Here is an 11,981-nt window from a genome sequence, read left to right on the forward strand (position 1 = left end):
ACCTGCATATAGGTTTCTCAAGAGGCAGATCAGGTGGTCTGGTATTCCCATCGCTTTCAGAATTTTCCACAGTTTATTGTGATCCACACAGTCAAATGCTTTGGCATAGTCAATAAAGCAGAAATAGATGTTTTTCTGCAACTCTCTTGCTTTTTCGATGATCCAGCGTATGTTGGCAATTTGATCTCTGGTTCCTTTGCCTTTTCTAAAACCAGCTTGAACATTTGCGCACCATCAAATCCAGGCCACCCAGGACCAGCCGCCTGTTGCCTAGTAACGATCGCCAGGCCCGGCCCCGCCTCCGCGGCGCACGGTGGTGACGTCATAACCAGCAACACTTCCGGCGCGCGAAGCCGCCTGCCCCGGTGATCGGCTGCTGGGGTCCGGGACACGATGGCTTCTGTGGGGGTTGCTGCCGGCAGGCAGGCTGAGGACACGCTGCCGCCGCCCGCCGAGCCTCCGCTGCCGGAGATGAAGCCGCTGCCGCAGCCGCAGCCGCCGCCGTCTGTCTCTGCGCAGCAGGCACAGCCCGCGTCGAATTCTCCATCCCCTGCCGGCGTGAAGGCGGAGGAGAACTGCTCCTTCCTTCCCTTGGTTCACAGCATCATCAAATGGTAAGGGCCCCGGGGAATCAGCCCGCACGCCCCCCGCTGCCCGTCACGTGTCCGAAATCCATGGGCGCCCCGCGGTACCAAGGGGGAGACACACCCGAAGGGGAGCGGCCACGCAGAGGCCACCGCGAGCAGTCCCAAGTGTTCAGCAGTCGATCCTCGGAGTTGCCAGGCCCCGTGCTGGCAAGCAGCGTTCTTAAAACGAAGCCAGTGTAGACAGCAAGTCCACAGACGCTGTGGGCAGACCACTCGGGTGCAGCCTGGTGAGCCTGTTTTCCCCCAGATCCGATAGATACGGGTCATCTTCCATGTGTGGCACACTGCTAAGTGCTGTGGCGTGTACACGTGGAGGGGCCGATTTTTCATTCCCACCTTGCTCACCAGTTAGAAGGGGAAACTCATGAGCGGAATAACCCATAATGCAAAGAGATTATAGGGGTGATGTTGGGAACTTTACAGGAGTAGGGCGCTGACCTCCTGCCAGCACTCGGGTGCCCTGTCATGGCGACACAGGGGGTGATTGTCTTCTTTTGGCCAGTCTTCAGATCACCTGAGTTTTCAAACTTATCCTTAGAAGGAAAACACACAGACACACACACAGCCAAAAATCTCCCCAATCCCCACATTTGCCCAAATTATTTTTAACTGTTATTGATGTCCACATGATAGCAAAGTTTAAACCCCTGGGCTTGAACTTTTTATTCAGCCATTAAAAAATAAAAGCAAAGTGGATTACAACAAAGTTACTTTTACAGTAACATTCAAGTGAACATCAACATGCTCTTGGATGTTTTGCTGAAATGGAATCGATACAATACGAAACATTGCTGATGGCCTAGCCGGTTTAGAGTTGAGGCGGATTAGATTCACTTGCCCTGGGATGACGTGACGCTTCCACTGCTTTTCAGACGACTGTGAAGACTTTGTTCTCACAGTAGTCACAGTAGACCTTGACTTCATCTGGCTTCACTTGGTGTGAACATAGTGTTTATCGGGCAAGGCAGACTGTTCTATTCCCAGGAGCCTGTAATCAGGTAGCACTTATAGGCAGAGTGACCAAGCACACAAACACAGAAGCAGCCCTGGAGTCCCAGGCATTATCCAGGATCAAGCCAAATATGCTTATTCGGGTTTTAGAAAAAATACGGAAAAATGAAAACACAGAGTGTACACATTCTCAGAGTCTATTTTTGACCCTGATAGAGCAGTTGGGTTGGTCTGGCCTTAAAGATGGAGCTGCATCGTCCACGAGAAAGAACATGGACTTTGAAGTCAGATCTTCTTGAGTTCAGATCTGCATGTTGATACTTGTTTGTGTTGGAATCTTAGTTAAGTGCATAGCCTTTCTAGGCCTTGATTTTCTTATCTCTAATATATGAGTAATAATTGTCATTGTTTGTTGTTCAGTCGCTCAGTTGTCTGACTCTTTGGAACCCCATGGACTGCAGCACAGCAGACTTCCCGTCCTTCACTATCTCCCAGAGTCTACTCAATCTCATGTCCATTGAATAGGTGTTGCCATCCAAAAATGAACCACAAATGATAGCTCTATAAGGTACCAGCTGAATGACTTTGGTCAGACAGCTTAAAGGCTTGTACTTTGCCAAGATTTGTTTTAGGAAAGAGTCAGCCAGAGTGTCTGGACTGGGGAACACTAGGCACATTGTGGGAGCTGGGGGAGGGGAGCCATACTGAGAATAGGAGCTTGAGAGCAAATCCACAGACTGGACATTGAGACCCGGCCCCACCCTTCACCCATACCTCCCCTTTCCTGTCCCCAACTTCTCAACTGGCCCCCAAAGAAAATAGACTCTCTTGGGTATCTGACCCCAGAGACACTGAACTGGGGAGTTGAGGAGTCATCTGAAGTTTTTGAGCTAGTGCTTGGGTTTTGTGAAGGTAGATGGGACAGAGGGCTTTAGGAGGAGGAGAGGACTGGGGTCCACAGGAAGCTGGGGAGTAGGAGGGGGAGCAGGGATGAACTGCTGAGGGTGGTGGCAGGCAGAGCCGCAGCACTGACTGAGGGGCGGTGGGTGCCCACACACACAGGTGCAGGTGTGGGATGGCCATCCCCATTCGGCCTGCAGGTGATCAGTTACAAACATCCACATACCCATGACAGCCAGCTCATCTGGCTGTCCGAGGTGCATTTCAGGTGAGAAAAGCAAGAATCAGAACCATGTGTGTAGTGTGGTTATGTTTTTGTCAAAACAAATTGAAAAGTGATTCAGTTACACATATGTGGACATTCTTTTTTTAAAAATATTCTTTTCCATTATGGTTTGTCATAGGCTATTAAGTATAGTTCTCTGTGCTATATGGTAGGACCTTATTGTTTAGAAAATTTTTATTTTTTTTGTTTGTTTATACCTTGTCCTTTCAGACTTATGTGTTGTGAATCAGTTTTCTTAAAACTATAATTTAATTTCAAAATTGCCTTGGGACTTAAATTTGTAACAACGTGTTAGCACATATGCCATCCAAGTGGAATGATTTCAGAAGTCCAGATGGTGTCTGTCAAGAGTTGTAGATCAGAGCTGAGACATGAAGGAAACAGAATATAAAACGCTTCCTTGAAGCTGGGGTGAGGTGCACCAGAGTTGGTGTGTGTGAATCGAGGGCCTCAGAAGACAACAGGAAATGTCTTTATTTGTTCCCCAGAATAAACTATTGATTCTCCAGGTCTTGCTTCCGAGTTCGAGTTATTGATAAACAGTGAGCAGGCCCCAGTGCATCTCATCTGTCAGGAATGAGCTCTAACTAGTGGATCACCAGGAAAGATGGCTATTCTGTCTGCGTAAGCAGAGAAATGATTACTAATAAACATGAATTAGCACCATCTGGGTTGAAATTGCCCAATAGGGATGAACGTTTATTGAAAGAAAGAAATGATCCTTGATAGCTTTCCCCTCTTGTGCCTCAGTGGGTGACTTAAAACAGCCTGTGCATCAGCTTTTAGATTTTAGTCTCAACCACCTGTTTTCAAAGGCTCATCCATCCATTTCCTAACTATTAAAAAATATACAGGAGCAACTGATGGGCTGTTTCTGTGTTCTCAGGTGAAGGGTTTTGTTCTTGCTTCCTTTTAACTTGACAGGGAACATGGGTCTCCGGGAAGCCGACAACAGCTACGAGTGAAGATATGATCCCACCTTTAAAGTGAGCGGGACCAGAAGGCTCAGTTTACCCGAGTTGGTGGGAGAGAGCGAGTATCTGCTGAAAGTTTTCCAGTAGCTGTGACTAATGTAAAATTTATGAATAGTTCTGTGGAAATCTGACTGCATGTTAACAGGTTCAGGCATCAGAACATCAGCTAAAATTAGCTCTTGCTCATTGATCGTCTCCTGAATGGCCTGTAGTGTCTCACGTTAGAAGGAATGTGGTACTTCATTAGGTTTTACTTGCCACTTGTTGCCTGATGTTGGTGATGGTTTTTATTCATTCAGCAGATATGTAGAAACTTATCTGTGTTCACTCTTTCAGCAAATGTTACTTTGGTTCCCGCAGGCTGGGCTGGGGAGGCAGCCCTGGAGGAAGGCTCTGCTTCCCATGTGCACCTGCTTCGGGGAGGCGGGCAGGGGTGCCTGCCCATCTCCCAGTGCACAGATCAATATGCAGGCGACATGTGACAGGCATTCTAATGCGGGGTTTGGGGGAGCGAGGAGGGAGCTCTCAGGTTGTTGGTGCTAACGCCTGCCCTCTGCCCCCGCAGCATGGACAAGGACAGTCCCGACATCCACCAGGACCTGAACACCCTGAAGGCCAAGTTCCAGGAGATGCGCAAGGTGGTTAGCACCATGCCTGGCATCCACCTGAGCCCCGAGCAGCAGCAGCAGCAGCTGCAGCGCCTCCGAGAGCAGGTCCGGACCAAGAACGAACTGCTGCAGAAGTACAAGAGCCTGTGCATGTTTGAGATCCCCAAGGAGTGACAAGCCGACCCCAGGAGGAGTGCTGGGGCACTGGCATCCTGTCTCCCAGCCCTGTGGAACGGCTCTGGTACTGCCTGCTTAGCTGAACTTTACCCCTGACTGCAGAGCCAGTGCCCGAGCTGGTTCCCTGGGCATCCTCATGTACTGTGCCCCCATCCAGATGCGCAGTAACTGCCTGCTGAAGGAGGAAGGCTTCCTGAGGCTGGGAGGTGGGGCCGCCTCTTGCCTCTGGGGAGGGACACAGCAGGAAGGGAGGCGGCTTCCCTCTGCCCCTCCCCACCCACTCCAGATGGTGGGTGTACCAGGAACCTGGTGTCCAGTGAGCAGCAGTGTGTGTGGACAGTTAGGCCTGCACACACATGGAGAAAGGCCTTGAGAGAAATGCATGGTTTCAGAGACTGTGGGGTAGCCTTTTGCCCTGGAATAGTTTCTTTCTGTTTGAGGCATGGGTGTTACTGTTCATGGGGTATCAACCAGGAGCCCACCAGGCACCCCCCACCCAGGTTCTCTGCCACCCATGTCCTTGTTACTTGTAGCTCTTGCTCCTTTGTCCCCTGTTACCTTCAGTCAGCTCGTTTAGCCATTTACTGCCCAAGAATGGCCAGACCACCTCAGACCATGTGGTCTCATCAGCTGTGGTCTGATGAGATGAACAGACACCCTCTTCAGCTTTCCCAAGGCCTGTCCCTGGTTCACCGATGACCTCCCCCCTGGCCTCACTGCGTGCACTTGGGGGTCACATGGAAAAGGACAGCTGGGCCATGATTCTGACAGCCCCTTGGGGTGGGGGAAGCTGGCCCTGGCAATCGTGTGGCCCAGGCCTGGTTCATAGATGTTTATAAACACCCTTGTTTCTCCAGACAGAAATTGCGTTTGTGTGACCAGCCTGAGGTGAAAGCCTTTGAAACCTGTGGGGACAAGTGGCGAGTATCACTCAGATCTAGAGTGGGCTCATCCCTGTGCCAGCCGTGTCAGGGATGATGGGCGCCCGCCAGTTGGCAGGAATATAGGCTAAGGGTGTTCCGAGCTGGGGTTCTGTCTGAGTCTGCTGGCAGCCACCTGTCAGGTGTCCAGGGGAAGGGTGAGGTTTCACAGCCTCATCCAGAGGAGCAGGCTCTGAATTTAAGTGGGTGTCACCTGAGGCCAGCTCTGCCGTGGGGCTGTTATAAACTGAATCAGTTATTTTTTTGAAGTTTCAAGAGTACAGTACTGGGTTGGTCGATTTTAAGGCTCCAACCAAATAACCATGGAATGTGAAGCTCAGAAATACCAGGCGGCCGGGGCTTGCTGCGAGACTGTAGTGGACATGGGCTCCTCGTGGGTCTCCTCTGTGCTCCGGTGTTGTGACCCGTGACGCTTTTCAAGAGTGATTAAAAGAACTTGTGCTCTGCTGTCAGGACATCGTGGGTCTGTACTGAGACATTCACATTAGGACATCCCCGTGATAGTTGAGAGGAAAACCTCCCCTTTACACAGAGGAGACTGAGCAACTGGGAACACCTCCACTCCATGCCCCGCCCCCAGCCCGAGAACATGGCCACACCAGCTACACCAGCATGAGCATGGGGTGACCCTTCTGGGAGTGGCATCCGACCCCAGGGTACAGGTGGCCCAGAGGGTCGTCCTGCATGTGGTCAGCCCCTGGGCCATCATCCCTCCTTGTGGATGTAGGTCGGGTCCTGGCAGGGAGCAGTCCACCAAAGCAGAGTTACAGTCCTCCCCTGGGACACCTGGACTCTTCACTTGGATTCCTGGGCAGCGGGCACCATGCGGAGACGTTGCCCACGGCCCTCAGAGCAGCCCCCAGCAGAAGCGTCTGCTCTCTTGGTTTCACAGGTGGAAAGTCAGGATTGCCAGCTGTCCCTTGCCCTGGGCTTGTGCAGTCTCATGTGGCGGAGGGAGCCGGCCACCAGGTGGGAGCTGGTGCCTTCAGCTGCAGAGGGGTTGCTGGACGCCCCTGAGGAGGGAGGGCGGCCAGAGGGGCCAGGGCCACAAATGGTGACTAGGCCCAGGTGGCTCGGTGGCGGAGCCTGCAGCCGACTCAGGACAAGGGTCCTGCACAAAGGAGGGCTTGAGTGACCCCTCGAACCGTTGATGGTTCCAGGTTTGGTGATGTTTTGTTGCCCTGGGCCTGCGCTGAGCATAGGACATGCTGGTCAGTCCCTGAGGCCCTTGGAGGGGGAGGAGGTGGGGGGGCAAGTAGGTGGTGCATGGCTGAACCCTGAAGCCCTTTATTTGTGTCCTGGCTTTCTCAAGAGTGGCTCCCAAACAGAAGGGCTTCCAGCTGTTGGGAGCTTTTCTGGGGCCTCTCTCCAGGGAGCTGTTTTCAGGCCAGGGTTAATCTCCAGCTCTGGGAAAAGCAAGTCCAGTTCCACAGAAGTAGAGACCTGCCCTCCCTCCTCCCCCATTTCTAAAGCCGGGGGAAGCATGGTTTTCCATTTTAAGTTACTTTATTTTATAGTAAAAAACCAGTAACAATAAAGACTCAACATGCAGTACAAACACCTAGGTAAGATCTTGTTCATGTCCAGGGTGACACCAGAACTCTTATAAAGTGCGAGTTTTATGTTTTGCTTTGTGCAATTGCACACACATGTAAACAAGTCACTCCCTATGATCTGACCCCACCCTCGGTTTCAGGCCAGCTGTCATGGCAACCCCCAATCACACAGATAATGCCCCTGCTGCTCCTGCGGGCAGGACAAGCTTAATTTCCACCCCCGCTCCCATTTTTAGGGCTTTGTGAGAAAAGTGGTGGGCCCCAATGGGCATCGGAAGTGGGGGGAGTCGGGCCTCAGCCAGTTCTCATTCCTTTCCGAGCAGATGACGGTCCCTTCTCTGTTCGCTGACTCTCCCTGGTGCAGGGGCTGGGGCGCTGGGTAGGAAGACGCCCGCGGTTTGGGGCACGTGGCCCGGACACTCGAACTACAGGGCCTCCTGAGGCTCTGCTGCCACGTTGGGGCGGGGGCTCCTAGCTGATGACGCAGCGCTCCTTGTCCTTGGCCTGGCTGCCGCCGCTGGCCTTCTCGCGGATGTACATGAGGTCGCTGTGCACACTCGGCCTGCGCGCCCAGGGCGCCAGGATGCCCAAGGCGTCGTCGCGGTCTCCGCCCGCTCGCCGCAGCCTCTTGCCCTGCAGCGCCTTCTGGTGCAGCGCCTCGCAGTGCTGCGCCGACACGCGGCGGTGCAGGTCCGGGCTCATCTCGCGCGGCAGGTTGGCCATGGCGAAGAGCGCGTGGAACATCTGATCCAGGCTGCTGTTCCTCTTGGCCGAGATCTCGAAGTAGGCGCAGCGCCGGGGGTCGGTGCCCACCAGCTGATGGATGTCGCGTGGCTCGACCTGGCGGTGGAAGTCGCGGTCCCCCTTGTTGCCACAGATGACCAGGGGCACGTCCACGTCCTCCTTGGTCTTGTTCTTCAGGCACGACTTGGTGTCGAGAATCTGCCGCTTGAGCCTCCGAACCTCCTCGAAGGAGTCGCGGTTGTCCAGGCTGAACACCAGGATGAACACGTCTCCTGAGGGGGACAGAGCGGAAGAGGGTGAGGGCGGCTACCAGGGGACAGCTGAGGCGGGCTGACTTCAGGGGCTCCGGCCGCCGCGAGGGGCACGCTAACCTCTCCAGCGCCCATCGTGGCGCACGGACCGCGCCTCCAGCCCGCGCGCCCCGGGACAAGGGGTCCCCGTCACCGCGGCGGCGCGCTCCCTCCCCATGCCCGCTTCTGGCCGCCCGGGCTCACCGGTAAGGATGGAGAGGCGCCGCATGGCGGGGAACGGGTGGTTGCCGGACGTGTCGAGGATGTCCAGCTGGTAGATCTCGCCGCGGATGCAGTAGAACTTGCGGTGGAAGTCCTCGATGGTGGGCGTGTAGGCGTCCTCGAAGCGGCCTGTCAGGAATCGCGACACGATGGCCGTCTTGCCCACCTTGGACGAGCCGAGGACCACCATGCGGTAGCAGTTCTTGGCCGGGATCCTCAGCTCCGGGTCGCTCGGGCACATCTTCTTGATCATCGCGGACAGTTTCATTGAGCAGAGGGACCGAGGGGGCCGGGCGCGGGGCCGTGAGACAAGCAGACGGTGGTTGGGGGCGCAGGGCAGAGTTCGGCTCGGCCGGCTGCTCGGGCTTGGGCTCAGCAGGGCTCTGGATTCCGGACAAAAGCTCTGGCTCTGCGCGTCCAGCACAGCCCTTATATGCAGCCCGCGTGGCCGCCCCGCCCCGCCCCGCCTTGCGCGTCACGGTGCGCACTCCCGCGGGCTCCACTGCACCCTCCGTCCACCTCCGCTGGCCGCTGCCCTCTCGCGGTGGCGGGACTTGGGAAGACCAGCCCAGGGTCTGCCTCGGGCTTGCGGGCGCGCGGACTCTGCGCTTCTCCGATGCTTCAGCGGCCGCAAGGGCGTCGGGGACCCACTTCTGGCTGTGCTTCCGACCCCTTGCAAGGACCACGCCCCCCCCCCCCCCCCCCCCCCAACCCGCTTCCCCACCGCTGGACTCACACGCGCACGCTTTCTTTGGAACTCACTTTCCTCGGAGAATAACAACATTGGGCAGCACGACGGCAGGTGTGTGCCAGGTGCCAGGCACCGCGCCCGGGTCGCTGCTCACCTTCGGACCAGCTCTGAGAAAGGGGCCGGCTCAGGCCCCTGGCGTCCCGGGCGGCGGTGTCAGCGGGAGGTGGGCGCGGCGCTCTCCCGCCGCCAGAGGGCAGCCGAGGCCCCGCCGGCGGAGCCGGGACCCCGGAGCTCGGCGCTCGAGGCTGGAATTCGCGAAGCCGGAGCTTCCGGACCCCGCGCCCCACAACAGGCTTCAGCTCCTTTCTCCCAGCCAGAGAGGCGCTGGTTCCTGGTAGGAGTTTCAGCCAGAGGTTGCCCCTGCCGTCTTCCTGTTGGAGCCTGGAAGGACCAGAGGCTTGCCTTTCAGTAGTCAGGCCGATGTCCCCTCCCTCCCTCCCCCATAGCATCTTGTGCTTTGGAGTCCCATGGGCCAGCATTCCCATTTTCTAGTTGGGGGAGATAGTCTGGAAGCCAGGATGATCCTGAATGCTGCGTGGGCATCACAGCAGTCGCTGGCCTTCTCTGGACTTGGTATTCCTCTCCTGGAAGATGGAGCTTTGGCTCTGATTGGTTGGGAACTTGCAAACAGTGTAGGGCTGTGGTAATAACAACAATAGTAAATAACCCACGAGGCCTCAGAACAAACCAGGGGGCAGCAGGCTGATCAGTAACCAGGAGTGGGCTGCTGCCGAAAGGCCTGGGAAGAGGCTGCTGGAGCTGGCCAACTCTAGCCTGGAACTGGTGGAAAGGCCATTGCTCCCATGGTGACAGGTGAGGCTGGGCTGTGCTCAGCTTCTGATTTGGGAGAGTGCCAGGGCTATCACCTGGTACCACCCACCCATCCACACAGGCCGAGCTCTGGGCAGTGACAAGGTTAGTCCACACACAGGTTTGCACAGGGCCTCTGGACTCTCACGCAGCCCTGTGTGACCAGGATTCCAGCAGAATTTCCTGCCCTTTGCAGGGGAGCCAGGAAAATGTTGGTTCCCATTTATCCCATCCCAGGCACAGTCTTTGGGCTTCCCTAAATAGCTCAGTTGGTAAAGAATTCGCCTGCAATGCAGGAGACCCCGGTTTGATTCCTGGGTTGGGAAGATCTGCTAGAGAAGGATTAGGCTACCCACTCCAGTATTCTCTCCGGGAGAATTCCATGGACTGTATAGTCCATGGGTTTGCAAAGAGTCGGACATGACTGAGTGACTTTCACTTTCAGGCACAGTCCTTAAGTCCTTCTTCATGGCAGCCTAGAGGAGTGGAAACTATTACTAACTTGATTTTATAGACGGAGAAACTGAGGCAGGGGAATGATTTGCCCAGGGCCCACAGCTGCAGGGTCCAGCTCTCCCTAGGGAGGCCAGTGGGCCAGGACCCAGCCCAGAATCAGAGCCTTCCTCTCCCTGACCCCAGGTCAGATGTCAGGACAGGGATGACCTCACTCCTCTGGCCCCTTCCAGCTGGTGACAGTGGCAGGTACTGAGCCCAGCCTGGGTTCTCAACCTCAATTCCTGGCACCTGGGCATGATTCCGCCCACAGATGCCAGGTTCTAGGACTTGTCCCTCAAGTCAGCTAAGTTCATTAGGCCCTGAACCCACCTGCCGTTCTTTCCCCAGAGTGTGCCCCCACCCTCCAGCCATTGCATTAATTCTAGGTTGCCCAGGTTTATGATGATACCCATGGTCTTGCTTTCTGGGCCTGGGCACATGCCTGTATGATTTCTCTGCAATGCAGCAAATTTCTGGCTCAGAGTGGAATGGGAAAATTTAAACCATTTGGTAAAATATTGGGGGTGGGCTGGAAGCAGACAGCTGGCTCCCAAGGCAGGAAGTGTCCACCATGGCCTGGTCTGCTGGTAAAGAGTGGTTTAGAAAGTTCCTGAAAGTTGTGTTGAGGTATGCTGAGTGCTGGCCTGCCGCCCGAGACTGCCCCCAGCAGCTCTTTCTACAGAGGGTCCTGTGTCACCCCAGCCCACAGCCACGGCCTGACGAAGAGAACACAGCTAACCAGAGCTGCTTTCCCCTCTGACCTTGCCTCCACAGCCGAGGTCACAGCTGTCCAGCAGTTTCCTCCTCAGCTGTGGGCTGTTCCCATCACAGCAGACCCTCCTTGCCCCAGGCCTGACTCCCACAGCTGCATGACCCAGGAGTCACGCAGTCCTGCCCTAACAGAGAGACAGCTCAGGCCATGGGGGCCAGGACGTCAGAGGTGCCCACAGGTGGTGAGCTTCCTGTCCCTGCACGTATGCAAGCAGAGGCATTGGTAAGACCTGCCTGCATGCCTCCTTCAGCTCCTCGAACCCTGGGACCTCTGAATCCCAGACACCAGAGGGCAGCCTTGAAGAGCTCCATGGCAAGGCCAGCTGGCACTGCCCACAGCGCCCAGGAGCCCAGGGTGAGCATGGCTACAGGGGCCACTTCGCAGGTGAGGATGCTGAGGCTAGGGGGCCAGGTGCACAGGTGGAGCCCCCTGCCTCCCATCCCAAAGGGAGTAAAGTAGGTTCTGTGGCCTTGGGGGCCAGGGGCTGTGCAGATGAGGCTGGGCCTGGACAAGGGCCCCACCCTGTGCCCACAGCTCTGCAGTCAGGCCTGACCACAGGCCCGGTGGCCCCATGGCTGCTCCTTGTGGCCACGTGAGGTCCACAGGTCATTAGGAGAGAAATGTCAGAGTAACCAGAGATGCCAGGGAGGGGCTCAGTGCTTCCCTCCCAGCAAGCTGAGGGTGGGCTGTCCCCCGGAAGGGCAAAAGTGGGGCGAGGTGGGGGGCACAGGAGGCCCAAAGGCCTGGGCAGTCCCCCCACTGTCCAGCGTGGATGACGGCACCCCTCCGAGCTCAGGGACCCTCTCCCAGACCCCAGCCTGCCCCTCCTTGACCTGGACAGATGGAGACCAAAGGGG

The 11,981-nt window shown here is 56.0% G+C and overlaps 2 protein-coding genes across 2 annotated transcripts; one reads left to right on the forward strand and one right to left on the reverse strand.

Moving 5' to 3' along the window:
- The first annotated feature begins 317 nt into the window (after nucleotides 1–317).
- Nucleotides 318–5,939, forward strand: MED9 (mediator complex subunit 9). The gene is made up of 2 exons (XM_025280437.3): nucleotides 318–614; nucleotides 4,324–5,939. The coding sequence occupies exons 1-2, from the start codon at nucleotides 394–396 to the stop codon at nucleotides 4,538–4,540; spliced, it is 438 nt and encodes a 145-aa protein (XP_025136222.2). The 5' UTR covers nucleotides 318–393; the 3' UTR covers nucleotides 4,541–5,939.
- A 1,032-nt stretch (nucleotides 5,940–6,971) lies between these two features.
- Nucleotides 6,972–8,714, reverse strand: RASD1 (ras related dexamethasone induced 1). Its single transcript, XM_006042841.4, has 2 exons — nucleotides 8,279–8,714; nucleotides 6,972–8,056 (listed from the first exon to the last, which is right to left on the reverse strand). The coding sequence occupies exons 1-2, from the start codon at nucleotides 8,562–8,564 to the stop codon at nucleotides 7,512–7,514; spliced, it is 831 nt and encodes a 276-aa protein (XP_006042903.1). The 5' UTR covers nucleotides 8,565–8,714; the 3' UTR covers nucleotides 6,972–7,511.
- Nucleotides 8,715–11,981: the final 3,267 nt, after the last annotated feature.

This window comes from Bubalus bubalis, chromosome 3 (genome assembly GCF_019923935.1).
Source record: "Bubalus bubalis isolate 160015118507 breed Murrah chromosome 3, NDDB_SH_1, whole genome shotgun sequence".
Taxonomy (NCBI): domain Eukaryota; kingdom Metazoa; phylum Chordata; class Mammalia; order Artiodactyla; family Bovidae; genus Bubalus; species Bubalus bubalis.